At 42.6% G+C, this 17,997-nt stretch overlaps 1 protein-coding gene across 10 annotated transcripts in view; it reads right to left on the minus strand.

The window, feature by feature from the left end:
- rbm47 (RNA binding motif protein 47) overlaps positions 1–17,997 on the minus strand; it is a 34,748-nt gene that overhangs the window by 5,725 nt on the left and 11,026 nt on the right. For 2 of the 10 annotated variants that reach the window (XM_068726655.1, XM_068726654.1), the window contains exons 3-6: positions 2,304–3,171; positions 1,848–2,175; positions 1,358–1,381; positions 611–820 (exon numbers count right to left, since the gene is read on the minus strand). In XM_068726655.1, the coding sequence (XP_068582756.1) occupies positions 611–820; positions 1,358–1,381; positions 1,848–2,175; positions 2,304–3,140 (1,399 nt within the window). In that variant the 5' untranslated portion in view covers positions 3,141–3,171. Of the gene's footprint in view, positions 1–610; positions 821–1,357; positions 1,382–1,847; positions 2,176–2,303; positions 3,172–6,850; positions 6,947–13,487; positions 13,763–17,997 lie in introns of those variants that run through there. The other 8 variants (XM_068726657.1, XM_068726653.1, XM_068726658.1 and 5 more) reach the window with 8 other exon arrangements.

Genomic DNA, 17,997 nt, shown 5'->3' on the forward strand with positions numbered 1-17,997 from the left:
AAATGCATTGGGGGTGCCCAAAATGCAGCAAAAAACAAACAAACAATAAATGTAGTCTCATCTAGAAAAAGCTTTTGTCTTCTGGCAAGGCTGTGCCTTGGCCAATCAAATATGTTCCAGGTAGATTACTTTGTAAAGTGACCAGGGTGCTTCTACCATTAACCTGGTGACTGTCACGCCAGAGGATAAATTGCTGAACAGCGCTATGTTTCAGCGTCTGATAGCCTTTAAACGCATTTCATGGTCTCAATAGTGCGCCTCCAACAACGAAGCCCCTTGTGTTCTTTTAACACAGTTCTGTTTTTTGTCTGAACACCAGGTAAGACAAATTTCTGATATGGAGAGAAAGGGAAAGAATGAGGAACAAATTATAGTAGTTACTTTCTGGTCATGCTAGAAAGGACATATATTTTGTGTCATTATTCTTTACTGGAAAGAGAAGGGAAATCCTTTTGCGCTTGACCATCCAGCAACAACCATAATCTTAATTTATGTGATTAACGTTCCTCAAACCACACAGGAGAGAGAGACAGAAAATTATGAGCTGGAAGGTTTAATAAAGGCTTTTGAGATGGGCAAGGATATGGATGGATATATCTATCTCACTGACTTGTGCCAGGTTTGATGCCAACGGTGTTGACGGAGGCAGCAAGCTCCAGGCCGGGCATCAGCTCATAGGGCTTTTCGGGCTGCTTGGCCTTGCCCTCATGGTAGCGGCTGTAGATGCCGCGACCGGCAGAGTAACCCCCCAGGTACGACCCCCGTGGTCCAGGGGTACGGTTACCTGCAGCAGCACGACCACGACCTCGCACAGTACCTGCTTAAAATACAATTAAAGTAATATGATGACAGGGGTTGCGGTTTTGGACTTGGGCAGTAGGGGCAACTTATACTGAAAGTTGTGTGTGGCGACGTATAAGGCAAGATTTTCTGATGGGTTTAGAACTTCTTTGACAGTTCCTCCCAAGATATTAGGACTGAGGCAGCAAGAAGAGTCCTTTAGCTTTAATTTAATGGAAAAGATTGCTCACAAAGTGCAATTGCTACTGGACATTTCTCAACAATATCTGTTCTGAGCTCAGGATATTTTTGGAGCTCTTTGGTTACGGTTTGGCCTTTTTCCTGAGCACTGCTCTGACTCTTGAACTAGATGCAATTATGCAAGTTTATGGCACTGTGAAATGGTATTCCTAGACGTTCTTAGCTTTGCTGTGATCTCTGCAATAAACCAGCATGAAATGGGAGGTGACAGCACAGCGGGAAAAGGATGGTGTTAGAAAACGTATAGTTTGTCACATTGCAAGAAAAGTCATTGTTCATTGAAGAAATAAGTAGGAATAAGGATGTGAGAGATTACCATTGTTCTGTATCATTGGGGATCCTTTGGAGAGAAAACCAAAACACAATGATTGTTGAAAGTCAAATAGATTTTCCTGCTACCACCCAAACACCATCTTCAATCAATCATCAGCGATAATGGGATTAGCATTCATTGGTCCATCACCTTGTTTTGTCTTTGCTTTTAACAACACATTTCTGATTTTAAGCCACAAACCCTAATCAAGTTAAGATTTAAAAACTTTTGTCAAATGACAATCTAGTCATCAAAGATGAAATCATCATTACCTTAGTCATCATGACCATTTAAAAAGTCATAGCTCTCTATTGATGGAGTCATTGTTCATACAATAGCATCTTTTGGATGTCATTATGAGACCTTTTGCAGTGCATTGGCCCATTGAGTGTCTGCTGCCACCGACATTTACAAAAATAGATGGCTTTCAGAGAAACACTGGCTTTTGCAACTGATCATCACTGGTACAAAAGCAGAAAGAATGAATTCTAACCTTTGACGAAATAGTCCCTGTTGGGTCCAATGAGGGTGTTGTAGGGATAACCATAGTAGGCCAATGTGTAGGGATCACACTGGTAAACGTAGTTCTGTTGAGCAGGCTCTGGAGTAGCAGAAGCCCCTTTGGAGGCCTTTTGGCGCGAATACTGCTCTTTATCAACTGGTTTGGCGAGCGTCACTTCGATGCAGGACCCTTCCACCTCTGTGCCGTTGAGGTGGTCCATGGCCGTGACAGCATCGTCCCGGGAGGTAAAGTGGACAAAGGCATAGTCACGGATTTTCTTCACACGTTCAACACATCCAGGATTCCACTGGCTGAACACCTGATTGACAGAGAAAATGGGTGGTTAAGAATGGTAAGCTATAGTACCTATTCCTGTTAGGTATGTCATTTTACCCAATAAAAGCATGCATTATGAAACCTCTAAACTAAACAGTCAGCCGGTCCCACCTGTCTGATTGTCTCCTCGCTGGTCTCCATCATAAGATTCCTGACATAGAGGATCTTCACTGTCTCCATAACGTCTTCGTCCACATCAATCTCCGGCTCGGCCCAGTCCACTGCGATCTGGTGGCCCCAAAGCTGAATACGTCCAGGCATCAACTTCCTGCGAGCCATGGCGGCTGCACGGTGCGATTCATACTCTACAAAGGCAAAGCCTCTATTCTTCATCTTGTCTGCAGCACTGGCATAAACTATCACATCTAGTACCCCTTCTGTCACCTTGGAAACCTCCTCGAGGATCTCCTCCCGCTTTTTGGTCTTGGGGATACCACCAATGAAAAGACGGCAGTTGTCCACGGAGGAGCAAACCCCCAGCAGTCGCCCAGGCCGCACCTCATAGTTGTTGAGCTCGCGTACCGCCCGCTTGGCCTCATGTTTCTCTGTGTACATCACAAATGCGTACCCTCTGTTCTTCCCGTCAAAGTCCATCATCAGCCGCATCTCATAAATGCGTCCCACAGACTCAAACACTGGCACCAGCTCATCTTCATAAACGTCCCGTGGGATCTTGCCCACAAAGATTTCACATCCCCTTGGTGGAGATGTAGCATTCCAACCAGGAGGAGGGCCATATTTACGCTGACCATTTTCTTGGACCATACTGTAGCCAGTGCGCTCCATCAGGGATACCAGTGCAGGCTCATTGGGAGCACCCACAACTCCTTCAGGGATGTTGATCTGTCCATGAAGAGACTGGTGGGAGGCAGCAGCAGGTTGGGAGGGTTTGGTGGGGGCAGCGTTATTGCTCATGGTCGATGAGGAAGCAGGATCTTCGGCTGTCATTCTGACAAAACCATCCAATCAGATCTGGGCCCTAAAGAGGGCAAAGAGAGACAGGTTAATCAAATTGTAGTGAATTGTATCAACCACAACGGCTTTCCAAGAGGGCACAAGGAACACACAAAGGAAGACAAATAAGAAAAACATGGCCATATTCAGAAACCATCTTTTTAATGTGTCTGTACCAACAAAAAAAAATGACATGGATGCTTGTTGAAACAATATTATTATCAATTTACAGACGCAATCATGTGCACGATTGCCTAGCTAACAGACTAACAAAGGCCCACAATGACTTAGACATAACAATGAGAATAAAACATCCATAAACCCCCAGGGCATCTTGCCTTATCAGTGGTTTTACAACCTTGTTTTGTTGAGTTCTTCAGATCCCTTGCTGACCTCCGACCCCTATCAGAGAGTATGAAGGGCTGTAAACCCTGAAACCTCCAGTTCAAGGTTCACTGAGTACGACTAGATCACATGCTCATTATGTGTGTGTGTGTATGTGTGTGTCAGCAGTAAGTTAGACAAGTTGGAGTTAAGCTATATGAGGAATTTTGTGTAAATATGACCCCTCAGGCTGTGAAAAAAAGCTGTGCACCATAATCCATCTTACACATGAACCTGTTGCGCACTCACCACAAGAGGGTGTTGGACTTTCAACTTCTTTATCTTATGAGTGTTTTACAGTGTGTGGGCGCAGCTCTTTTTCTGTCTGTGTGTGTGTGTGTGTGTGTGTGTGTGTGTGTGTGTGTGTGTGTGTGTTTAAGTGTGTGCGCCACTTCATTAAGGGCTGCAGCCCTATAAGAGGAACAGAGAACAATCAGAAATCGGCTTCCCAAGCATAAACCTCTTACTCTGTTATTTTCCAACACTGCCAGCATTCAGAAGGAAAAAATCCACTGCATTTTAAGTCCCCAAATCTCTAACACCCAAGGCAGCCAATCACAGCAGACTGCAAAGCAAACTACTTCTTGTCAGACCAAACGTCATGTAAGCAAATAGGCCAAATAAAAAACAACCTCTTGCTAGTTGGGCAGGCAGTGTGTGCGTTTTGTGCGTCACAGGATTGTCTGGACTTTGATGAAAATGGGCGAGGCAGTCAACAAAGGTAAAATGCTACCAAGCTGAGCAGCCATGGTAACACACACACTTATTTGAGTTGACCCAATATCCCACTCTCCCACACATACACACCTGTTCACTGGTTAGTTCACCCAAGGCTGGGGAGCTTAGAATTACCTGCAAAGTATAGCGCACACCACGGAGGAACGAAAACGATGCAAACATCAGATTGATAGAATAAAATGCTTTAAATAACATTAAAAAAGGCACCATACAAATTTAAATATATTTCTAGTTGAAGCAAACTATTCATTTATCCATTTCCTGATATGTGCAGAAGACACAAAGGTCAAAACAAAGAGGGAAAAAACAACAAAAAAAGAGTGGGGGGGGACAGGATGTTGTTTCCTCCTTCTATCTTTAGCCAGTAGTTGGTTGCCGCATGGGGTGATAAGTCAAGCTGACATTAGATTATATTAAGACATAATTTATTACGACATGTAGTTTGTAGGGACACATTCAGCTCAGTGACAATACAGTTCTCATTATTAACAGCAGTTTTTTTTATTATTTATGTGTCTGCGTTGCCTTCCCTCTGCTTCCACTGCTCGACGTGCCCTTCCTCTGTTCCTTCTATCGTGTGAAGTGCTAACATGACTCCATCTCTTATCGGCCTTATCTTGCCAGACTGATGACAAAGGGAGGACAATATTCACTTTGGGAGTTCTGCGAGGTGATAAAAAAAGAAAAAAAAGAAGCTATGCGACACTGCAAGGTTGACACTATGTATAGCAGAGTGTTGAAGTCAGTTTAGGGCTCTTTAAAAACTCCTTGACAGTAACTGGATGTTTTGTGAATGTCAAAAATATGATATATTCACCGTTCAGCGTAGGGGTAACCTATTTATGCTTTTGACCACTTGGAGATTTTCCTAACTTCCTCAGTGCTGATGTTTTCCTTTCCTAGGAGGAAACCACAGCACTCAGTGTGTCAGAAGCGATGTGAAACGCTGATGGTCTTTTATAACCTCTTTTGGATCTTTTGGCCTCTGATTATATCAAAACAATTGTGTTAATTAAGAAAGAAAAAGGCAACAAATGCAGTAGGGAAGTCTTGCCACATAAAAAGAAATTAAGAAAAGAATATAAAGTGAGAAAAGACAATAATTTGTTTGAAAATCTCCACCACTCAGAAACCTTGGACCTTATACATGGGTGTATGCAATCATGGGTGTATGCGAGCATGTGTGTGTGTGTGTGTGTGTGTGTGTGTGTGTGTGTGTGTGTGTGTGTGTGTGTGTGTGTGTGTGTGTGAGAGAGAGAAACAGAGAGAGAGAGAGAGAGAGAGAGAGAGAGAGAGAGAGAGAGAGAGAGAGAGAGAGAGAGAGCAAGGAAACTGAGGCAGCACCAGGTAGATGATTAACCGTGACAAACAAATCCCAGCCCTCACTTGCAGAGAGTGTAAAGATTTATAGTCAACGTACCTTCATTATTAAAAAAAAACTCGAATTTTAGAAAGTAACAACAATGTATGTGTGATTCTTCTATCCTGATTTTACCGCTTTGTTGCAGCAGGAACGGCTATAGCAGCTATTAGGTAAAACATAACCCACCCAGACATGCACAGAGTTCACCTGGTCAAAGGTCATGAACTCAGAGTAGCGCAGGAGAGAAGAGCTGGCTGGCCTGCTCACTGCAGAGGAAGTTAAAGAGCAAAGATTTGATTGGCTAACAGCTCCAACCCACCGGGTTAAAGTGTTTTGTGTTTAGTTATTGCCACGGAGATTGTCCATTACATTGTGTTTATGATTGATGGGAGCACCTGATTCTCTACGTATTAACAGCATGTTATTGCTGACCGGATTGCTTTATGAGCAGACAAAAGTGCTTTTACTGGCTTCCTCCGTATTATACCATAAACACAGATTGACTACTGCCGGCCAATTCCATCTTTTTACCTCAAATAAGCAAACGAGGCACGACGGTATTAAAGTTCCTCACAGCCAGAAAAGAGGAAGGACGTGTTATCCTCCATGTTACCGACCTGACATTAAACCAACACCGCTATCACATGCTCCTCTTAGTCAGAAGTTTGTAAGCCACCAAACCTCTTCTCTGGCTCCCAATTTATTGCAGATTACGCCACAAAAAAAAACAACAAAGAAAAAAAGTGTGTGTTCAACGGCAAGGAACAATGCGTCTCTTAGTTTGCTGTTCTATCCTGAGTGACACTGATCCAGTGTGCCGGACAAAACAGGCCTAAGGAAGCCGCCATCTTAGCTGTGTGACTACCCAGCAGCCCCTGACAGCAGGGTCACAAGTTAGCCAGAGAGAGGATCAATGAAACATCAATGCTTACAAACACATTCAGGCACACACACACATGCAAAATACTAGTCAAGCATGCCTTCAAATTTCAAACAAATTCATAGACATTACTGTTTACAAATAATCTTTGCAGAGTCACAAAGTGGTTTAAGGTAGGAGAGCCCCCATGAAACCAAAGACAGTCAGAGAGAGAGAGAGGGGGAAGTGAGACTGAAACAGAGCAGAAATCTTGAGGAGGACATTGCAGCAGAGGGATGTTGGCAGAGAAGAGAAGAGGAAGGAGAAGCGGAGAGCGGTCGGACAGGAGGATATAGCTACCCTCTGTTGCTGCACAGTGCTCCGCTGCTTGGCCCGCCTGCTCTGGGAGTGTTAGTCCACCTCCATGAGAGACAGGTACAGCAGGGCACTGAGCACCGAGGCCAGCCTCCTCTACACACACACACACACACACACACACACACACACACACACACACACACACACACACACTGAGCCAAAGCTGCAGGCATGAGAGCTGGTGAGGGTGGAGCTAAAGCAGTACTTTGTTAGACTGTGTATGTGCTATGTGGGCGGATCCCAGCCCTACTTCTGAAGAACTGTAGCAGAAGGTTTTGTGTTTCTGAAATGTACAACCATACGGATAAAGGTAGGAAGTAACTAATTACATTTACTCAAGGACTGTAATTTAGTGCTACTTTGAGGTACTTGTACCTTACTTGAGTATTTCTATGTTATACATTATCTGACAGCTGTAGTTGCTAGTTTCTTTTCAGATTTTACATTTTACATTTTTTATATGATTCTTCTCGAAACAAATATTTCCCTTCTGATATGGTTTCATTTCAGCATTTTTTTTGCCCCAAAAAAAGGGTAAAATCCTCAAATTGTTTGTTTGCAGAAGAACGGCTACAGAAAAGAGAGAAAATTTATACAGATTTGTTTTTGTGTCCTCCCATAATCATCTCATGACCCCTCCCATTTATCTTGTGGCCCTTTAGAGGAATCTGACCGCCAGCAAAATACCTTACAAAATAGTGAAAACTAGCTCCACCTCAACCAGCTACAACAGTAAAATGTTATGTATGCACTGATGCATCATGATTAGCAATCTAATAAAGCTGTATATAATAATATCTGTCACAGGGGATTACTTTTGATATTTTAATGATGTTTTGTCGATGATACTTTTACATTAATGTGCACTTAATAGATCTGAATACTTCTTCCACCACTGAAAAATAAACACACAGCAAAGCAGCTGTTGCACAACCCTACAAATCTTCAAACTGTTACCAACGAAGACACAGTGGGTGATGTTAGAGGGAGGAGAGGGGTCTGATGGGAAAAGTAGTTTTCGTGGGTTTTAGGGGTTTTCTGCTTAGAGTTGCAGAAATCGGACAAAACGGCAGGAAACGTTGAAACCGGGGTTTGAATACTTCCTCATGTTGTTGTCTTGCTCTGAGCGGACATTTGGAAATTCTGACTGGGAGTTACCATCGGAGAGATTTGTCGTGTCAGCACAAGACTACAACTGTGTGTAAGTGTGTGTGTGTGTGTGTGTGTGTGTGTATATTCAGGCATGCGCGTGTGTTTTTTGTACATAACAACGGCGAACGCGTTCCTAGCACAGCTTAACTTAAGCAAACAACACACACCTTCCTGGGCAGTCAAGAGAGCAGATAGAGAGACGACAGAGAGAGAGAGAAAAACAGCCAGAGAGACAGCGTCACCCGCTCCAAGAGTTTCTGTCTAAAAAACTCTCCCCTCGGAGGAGACCGAGAAAAGAAGAGGGAGTGAGGGACACAAAGAGCAGATGGGGTGAGAGGGGGAGAGAGAGATGAAAGTCACAGTGTGTGGTCAACAGTGCGCTGAGTTTCAGCTGCCATTGAAACCGGCCCCACTCCTTAACGACTGAGTAAACAGGCAAGAAGAAAGTCTATTTAGCATAAAGACCAGAGAATGATGAAAAAACAAGAGATTAAAGCACAAATAATAAGAGCAGTACACTATGGACTGTAGCACATTTAATCAGTCAAACTTTCAAATCCATTACCATGATCCTGGAAGGACTGAATTGAATACAAATTATCTCAAAAAGGTGTGTCTGAGAAGGTGTGTGTAATAATATGTATGTGAAGGTGTATGTGTGTTTTCGTTGCATTTTGTGCAATCATTTTGCATGAGTGCAAAAAATAGAAAAGGCGCAGGGTGTCTGGGAGCAGGATCACAGATCAGTAACATCGGGCCTTCCTCTAAACCGAGGGGGGGGGGGGTCAATCTGAATCAAAGATTAACTGTCAGTCATTAGTGAGAGCCAATCAGGACTCAGACATGCATCAGAGGCTTCAGGTGTTCCAGTGACCGCACAGTCCATCAGGTCAACGGTTTAACCGTTGAGCCCCACAGGTAAACCCGCTAAGTGGAAAAAAAAACATTTACAGTCTCTCGCCACCTCTTTCATTGTACAAGTTCACTAAATCATTTGTCCAGCACACAAACGCGCCACGAAACTTCACACCACACGCACCGGGTCTCGATTTGTCTTGATAATTTTTTTTCGTCAAAAGACAAAAAAAAAATCCATCACTTTCTGACTTCCCCACGCTGCCCGTGGCTCTCAGACCAAAGCCCATTCTTATGAAGACAGATCAATCTTTGGGTCACAATAATTTTTTTTCAGTAAAATTCCTAAAAATAGCTGGGCATCGTAATTTCTAGCAACCTTAAACAGGTGTAAAATGTGCATTTGTTAGAGACTATTTTTAGTTAGATATTGCCAGATTTGTGCTTCAAATGAATGTAAAGTAAAAAGAGATGGTATGTATTATGGATAATAACATACATCATTGCTCATAAATGAGTTTTGTTCATGACGGCAGACTGGAAATCAAACTTTACCGACTTATATTTAACGCTACAACCCTGCCGCTGACATTGGATTCAAGCTGAGACACATTTATTTAACTCTGAATAAATCATAAGTAATCACATTAGAGAGTGCTTATTAGACTTTGTTAGTTATCTCTGATAAGCTGGTTCTCTTTTAAGGCCAGGGTCACAAACACGCACACACACACTGGAATTTGCCACATAGACAAAACCTGTGAATAAGCAGGAATAAAGTCAGCAATAAAGCAGTGCTGGTAATCAGTATCTCGGTCGGAGAGCCTGTATGACTGCCTTCTCTTATTACAAGTCATCCATATAAGTAAATGAGTAGCGTGTCACAAGACCAGAGGTCCCACTGTTTGTTTCTGTGGAGCGATACGACCTGGAGGAGTACACCAAGGAGTTCCTGCAGCAGTTCCTCTCCGACGAGTGAAGAAACTAATTTTTACAAAAAGCTTCTTGCTGTGTTTTTTTTTTGGTGTCTGCAACTGCTTAATTTTAGTTTACACTACTCTAAGTGTTTGCTGATGATAAATATAAAGCAACAAAAGGGAAATTTTGTACCAGTGTCTCTTGCACACATGCATTTTCAAAGTCCGCTGCAGTAAATGACCACAAATGAGCGAAACAATGAGCAGAAGAGAAGTGAGAACTGCGGCTGACCCCTTCGGGACACATGATGTCCTCACACTGTGGTTCAGCCAGTTCAACTGTCAGCCTGCTGACTAAGACAGGATGAAGCAGGATGAGGCATTAAGTCACCTTGAGGGAAGCTGCGTTATCACGGTGTCTTAACATATCTGTTTTCTGTCCCTTCATCTTTGGTTTTTGAGGAGCTGATGTGTCACTGTGCACCAAATACCAAGTATCACTAAGACACAGTCCTGTACAGCTAACACAAACACATGCGTCTTCGCTAAAACATTACTATTTAAAACACTTCTGCAAGTACTGAGCACATGACTGGATAAACAAGACTTGGCTTATGCCTTGCAAGTTGTGAGGGAGTTTGTTAACGGGTGCTTTGATATAGTTTTGCTGTTGAACGTCACCCCCATTTACTTCAATTCATTATTTCCGCCAGGAGCATCATGCGGCGTTGTATACGTGCGTGCCTTAGTGAGTGAGTGTGCACCTCTATGTCTGTCCACGGCTAATTTCGCATTCAACTGCAGCAAACTGAATAATATTTTTTTCGTGCCCAGTTATGACTGCTTGCTCACGAACCTCTCGTAGTTGCGATGACTCACACTTTAAAAAACTAAATTGTATTGCCTGCTTTGTACTGCCATTGACTGCCCTCTGACTTCTCACTCACTACTCTTAACAGTAGGGGCCACTAGTGATAACACAGCTGAGCCCCCCCCCCCCCACACAGCAGGGGGAATAACAGTTTGCCATGTGTTTGGCTAAGAGCTAACGGAACTACCATTACACATACTGCATACTTCTCGGTCGCTCTGCAGCTCCCTTTTATTGTTTTGGACAGTGTATTTAGCTAACCGCTAACAGCTAACGGAACTACTAGTACACACACTGTTGTACCTCATCACCACTTAGTAATTCAGATTGTACGAAGTGCATTACATGAAGACTTTGAGCCGATTGCTTGCATACGTCACGGCTTCTTTTTGAGTTTGAATGAAGTGTGTTTACGACACTCTACGGTAGTAAACACATTGGTTGCGTACATCGCTGGTTGTTAAATGGCTCACTTGTATTGTTTTGTACGGTGTGTTTGGCTAACCAATGACGGAACTACCACTACACACACTGCTGTATCTCTGCACAACTCAGCCCCTGAGATTGTATGATGTGATGGTATGACGTGACTTATACGACGACTTCGAGCTGATTGCCTGCATTCATCACCGCTTGTTTTTGAGTTTGAATGAATTTGTATTTTACAACGTCTTACAGGCCATTGGTGTCTAGACTGGGGGTTAGCCCATTGTGAGTTGCATTCATTCAATACAATAGTGGTCGTTGCAGACACACTCAGCGGAGATCTGCTGAGTGCACCTTCTAGTTGATTTTTCAATCTCTGTGGAGGCATGCGAGAGAAGCAAAGTTTTCTTCACAAATTCAAGGTAACAGATTGAGTGATTAATATACAAATGATCATTTTGGGGGTGTATTCCTTTAAACATGTCATATGGTATGCTACTTCTGTACACAATAAACAAATATTACTGGGATCACTACCGATGAACATTGATTATCCATGAATTCCTGTAACAATTTGGCCACAATTTAGCACACTGACCATACGCAGTCCAGCCGTCTACTAGGTTTCTACCTCGTCTTGTTCCTCTCCTCCCATCTACGTACCTGTCACCTTCATTCCTATGGTTCATTCAAGCTCAAAGGGGATAAGCGGGGGGTGTGTGGGGGGGGTGGAGAGGCTGAGAGAGAGAAGGGTGAGGAGACATGTAGAAAATATTGGCAAAAGAGTGTTTGGGGGGGGGGGGGGGAGAACAGCCAGAGAAACTAACGAACAGGGAGGAGGGGACCAAATGTTCAGAGCCTCCCTCGGAGCTAGAAAGCCCTTTAAAGTGAAACTGGCCTGAAGAATTTCAGGTCAGACGGAATGCGCAAGTAACCGCCTTCAGCCCACCCCAACTTCACCACGGAGGGATGATTCCACTTCATTTACTCTAAGAGCCCCCCCCCCTGCTTTGAGGACCTTCACATTTGTCCACTCAAAACATAAAAATTTTACTAAGACGTTATGATTTTAAACGATGCAACAAAGAGCCTTCGTCTTCGCGTTTTTCTTTTCAACTGCAATGTGAAAGCATGACAGGATAGAAAGGTCAGCTGCAACCCAATATTGCCACATATGTCCCCTCACACAGCCTCACAGTCATTACTAATCATAAGCGCTGCTTTAGCTTTAGCGCTAGCTTTGCTTCCTTTGGCAAACACATTCCTCAGGCTAATCAGCTAGCCTGTTGGAGGCCATAGCAGACATTGTTTCAGACAATTACTACTGACGTTGACAGTGTTACACACTCGTGATAAAGGCTTTAGTGGCCCCCTCTGTGTGTATGTGTCTGTGTGCGTGTATAAGGGGAAACTAGCCAGATTTAAGTGAGGGAGGCGGTGGTATTTAACACACTTAACAATAAAAAAGACCTCATTTAGTTTTTTCAGCATCCTTCACTCTCCCACTTACTACGCAGGCTCACAAAAGAGCTAACCTTCATTCAAATGTCTGACATCAAACAATGACGCGCCCCGTCGACAAACACATTAAGAGCGCGTGTGTCACCCTCCTGCAATGGCAGCAACGCACAACTGAAAAAACATTTCTGTTTTTTAGTTTCAATTGCAACTAAGAAGATCTTTTACAATAAAAGTGGACTGAATCATTAAAAAACGGCGAATACTGTCACTGAATTCTTGAATGCAACTTAAATTTATGACATTTTCTGCCACACACACACACACACACACACACACACACACACACACACAACAAACAGCTTGGCTCACCAGGGTGAAAGTCCACATATTATATGACGGAGAACCCGGAAGTCTAAGCCTATGTAGTCACCCCCACCCTAAACACACACACGCACACACACACACACACACACACACACACACACACACATACAGTGCCATGCCACTCCACTGGTTCCACTGGTTTCATTGTAAGGACATCTTGGTCTTCCTTTTAATCACTGATTGGTTTAAGTGCCTCTGTGTCCAATCCTTTTGGCTCTGATCATGCGGCAGAACAAGTCTGGCAACTCCGTCCAGACGAAGTAGCTTGCCAGATTTCTTCCGTGAGAGGAGACAAACTCCATCAAAATGTCTCCATCAGAAGACGGTGCGGTTTGGATCACAACGTCAAACAAAAGCACTTATCATAAAGATACCCAACAGTTTCAGTTTTGCTCACAAACTGGCTGATTTTCAAGACCCACCAAATTAAGATTTGTTTGTTTTTTTCAACAAAAAGTGATGACAAGTCAAGAGACTTGAACAACATATGTTTTCAGTGCAGAGACCTTTAAAAAGACAGAGACACACTTGAGGGTGGACACTAACACAGTACCTGTATCCCACACTGAGGAGCGAGGAGATTGACGGAGGAGGCCGAGAAGATGCAGATGCAGACGCACTTCGCTTTTGATGTCAGTCACTTTGCACAATCACACTCGTTCTGAGACTCACTCTCTCTCTCTGTCCATTCACTCTTCGTTGATGCTGACAGGCCGCAGCGGAAATAAGAAACTGTCCTTGCCTGCCTGCGTCTGAGTGTCTGAGTGTGGAGGTAAGCAAAGGTGGTTTAGTGTTTACTCGTCCTCAATGGCCAGAGGGGAGAGAGAGAGAGAGAGAGAGAGGTGGGGCCACTCAGCACAGGTAACCCCCCCCCACCTTTTCTTCTCCCTCCTTCAATCTCTCTCTCTCTCTCTCTCTCTCTCAGCTGATAAGGAGTAGGACAAAAGGGAAGGGATAAAAGGACAGAGGGTGTGACGAATAGGTGATGATTGACAACAATCAGGGAAAAGTCATGGGTTTGAGTGTGCAGATGTATTTACAGAAATCAAATGGGCCAGCCCAGAAATAATCATAGTCTGAGTCAGAATTCAAACTCTGAAGAATAATGCTGTGGAAACTATTTCTGGAACAAGACTTTGAGTCTACGTGTTTTGTGGCTGCCGATGGAAAAAAACGGTTTTGGGCTAAACGCCAACATCAGCATGCTAACGTACACACAATTACAATGCTAAGACGCTAATGTTTAGCAGGTCTGATATTTACCGTGATCGCACCTTAGATTTAAGTAATGCTACAATTTGCTAATTAGCACGGAAAACAAAGTATAGCTGAGTCTGATGGGATTAGCATTAGTTTTTGAGGTATTTGGTCATAAACCAAAGCATTGGACAAATTAAAAAAATTTGACTCGATGGCGGCGCTAGATTTAAAGTCAGGGGATCACCAGAGGATTCATCCTCTGGGAACCATGAGTGTCTTGACCAAACGTCATGGCAATCCATACAGCTGTTGTTTGATATATTTTTAGACCAAGGTGGTGGACCACGGCAGTTCGTGAAATAGTGACGAAATGCGATCTATTGGTTTTGTGTACAGGGACAGGAATTGTCCGCGTTGTTCGTGTCGCTCTGAACAACTTTTCTTTCGGGACGACATTATGTTAAATACGAAAGTTAGGTTTAGGGCAAAAACATCACGGTTAGGCTTAATATACCTACATACAGTTAGGTCGAGGCATCAAAACCACAACCATAAAACCACAATGCGGTGTCCAACACCGATCACGTGGTTTGTGTCCCCACCAGACAATTCGTGTCCATGTACACAAAACCAATAGGTTGCATTCTGGGACTATTTCAAGACCTACCCGTGATACTGGGCTGGACTGACAGTGCCATCCCTTGAGTGTGTGAGCAAGTTGCAACTCTCAAAAACAAAAGTACAGCTAACCACAAATAACAAAGGTTCATCAGAGTGACACCATCTGTCCCACTGTCAGTATTTGCCTACTTGAGATCACTTTTATCCACATGTCTCATCAAACCAAATGTTTACTTTTTGTATATCTTCAGGCATATTAGGGAAAAAAAAGAACTCATAGGTCAATAGAGATTTAAAACAATTCAAACAGTGCAGAGAAACAAACTGTGAAACAGAAGAGATTACTTGAACTAATCTCCGCCTGAGGTATTTTGGGATGAACCTGTCGACGGCGGAATTTCACAGGATGTTCTGTGTGCCCTGGAGAGCAATCGTAGTATTTTATCAGCACGGTAGCCAAATGTTTCTCTGATTTAAAATCTCAAGTTCAAACTACAGGTTAGCTCGTCCAAAAAGTCTGTCACACATTTCTGTTTTTTGCTGTTAACGGGCCCGGACTTTGATAACCATTATGATGATTTTGTTTAATTTTTTTTTTTTTTGCAATAAAGTTTGAACAAACACGTAGCTAGATAAAGAGAACACAAAGTGGACCAAAGCTGTCACATTCCGGTCATATTTTGCCAGAAACACAGAGGGGCAGCACAGAAGAGGAAGGAGAGCATGTTGACAATGTGTGGAAGTGGACATAACCTCAAATAAGCCTTAAGGGGAGAACAAGGCCTGAACGCTCTTATCAGACGGGGTGTCGTTCTCCCCCGGCACAAGTGTGTGTGTGTGTGTGTGTGTGTGTGTGTGTGTGAGAGTGTGTGTGTGTGTGTGTGTGTGTGTGTGTGTGTGTGTGTGTGTGTGTGTGTGTGTGTGTGTGTGCGTGTGTGTTGTTGCCATTGTACAAGTAACACATTAACCAATGACTCTGTTAATGAAGGACATGCAATCACTGATTCTCGCCTTTTTTTTTGGCAACACACCCACCCACACACACACACACACACACACACACACACACACACACACACTGGTACATGCAGATAGCCAGTTCAAAGTTTACAGATGGAGAAATGTATTCTCTCGACCCGACAGGGTGTAATAATGTTGGAGCGAAGGCCGCACGCCGTCATAAACCTACTTTAAAGGTGGAGGAGAGCGTGATCCAAAGGCCAGGATGACTTTATTACCGGCACACTGTATTGCACAAATACACACTCTCTTACGAGCACACACACACACACACACACACATATCTAGTCGAGTGAAGACAAGTTTGGTTTTATAGCCTGAAATCACAATAAAGACAAGGAAAAACCTCTTTAAGACCGAAGAAGACTGAAGAAAAATGGGACAAATCTATGACGAGGCATATCGCCAACACTTGGTTTATAATAGTGTTGTTCTAAGCAGCAATAAGGACGTTTGAAGTGTTTATCAATGTACTGTATTTGTCAACATTTTTAACCTCTCCCACGAATACATATTTCAAATTATTAACGCTGTGTTTATACAGCAGCGTCCACTTGTGGGCGCCCACAGGAGGAGTCAGCGCTGTCGAAAAATACATCAATAAACACTCAAATCTGCTGTGTCATAGCGTGTATTAAACCAGTTATTAAATGTTTATGTACACGCTGGAGAGAGAGAGAGAGATCCCCCTCCTTAGGCAAGGAAGACAATTGCAAAAATGAAAAGACCAGTTAGTAAAAGTAAAAAAAAACAACGGCATTATGATAATAAGAGCAATGCTTTTGCAATAAAGTCACGAGTCACGAACCAAAGATTACAGGCTACGATGAAGATAGACATCAGCTCGGGGTTAATGGAGACAGACAGAGAGACAGGGGGAAACTGGCCCAACTGGTCCGAAATGACCCCACACACGGGTGTAAGAAGCTGTACACAAACAGCTGGGTCAGATGGGGGGGGGGGGGGGGGGGGGTGTAGGCAGTTAGGGATTGCGGCATGTTTCATTGACAACATTTTATGTTTACTTTTTTTTACTTTCCTCAAGCCAAGTTTAATCTTTTAAATTTCAAAACTTGCTGTTAACTTACCTGTATTTTCTCTTACTGATATTTTTTAAATATATTTAAATTGATTGTTCAATAGCACCTTTACAAACACAGTTACAAAGTACTTTGACAGCCAAAGCAAATATATACAGTATATATATATATATATATATATATATATATATATAGAACAAAAGCAAGACAAACTAAGGTCAAATTTAAACCATGATAAAAGGGTACAATAAAAACAATCAATACAATAAGAACAACCTATGATATTAAATAAATTAAAAATAATATAAAAAATAATAATAACAATAATACAATAAAGTAAAAAACGACATTACATAAAAGTCGGTCTGTTAAAATGGGTTTTAAGAAGTTCAACAGACACATCTTTACACGATATTTGTTTGTGCAGGAAAATATTAATACTGGCCGATACAGTGCTATGAAATGTTTATTCTCCGGAGTTTTCCATATTGATAGCAATCATACATTCACGCAATGCACGTCCTCACACACACACACACGCACACACACACACACACACACACACACACACACACACACACACACACACACACACACACATTCACTTACTATACTGTGTGTCAGTTTCCACTTGCTATCAGCAGCCTTTCAAACTGATAATTCTGTTTAATAAGCGATTAAGATGTGGGTCATTGAAAGTTGCCGCCTTAGCCTCAACACACACGGTTGATGGAATGTGTCCTGCATGACTGAAAGCATTAGTTATGTTATGTTTTAGGAGGCATGTTTTATGTTTACGAGGCATCAGCACTACTTCTTTTTAGATCGGTGTGTCAAATAGTAAATCATCGCTGGGAAAATCTCAACAGATGTTTGCAGAAACACTAAATGTCTGAACAATGTCATGTATTGTAAATAAACTTTTTTTTTTAATTTATTATTATTTCTGGTACAGCTCTTGTAAAGTGTGTGCAACTGCCAATTTCATTATAAATAAAACCGAAACAAAATGAAAGACAATCTCAATCATTTCCACAAAATAGAAATTGAAAGTAAACCTGCTGCTGTAGCTCGAAAAGTAAAACTAAATGTAACATTCAACACTAAATAAAAATGAATTAAAAGACACAATTAATAAATGCCCCCCTCCAGTCTTTATGGCGTTTTTACAAGCAACATATT

Source organism: Cebidichthys violaceus, unplaced genomic scaffold (assembly GCF_023349555.1).
Source record: "Cebidichthys violaceus isolate CVI_PGR_0920_01 unplaced genomic scaffold, fCebVio1.0.p SCAF_4, whole genome shotgun sequence".
Taxonomy (NCBI): Eukaryota; Metazoa; Chordata; class Actinopteri; order Perciformes; family Stichaeidae; genus Cebidichthys; species Cebidichthys violaceus.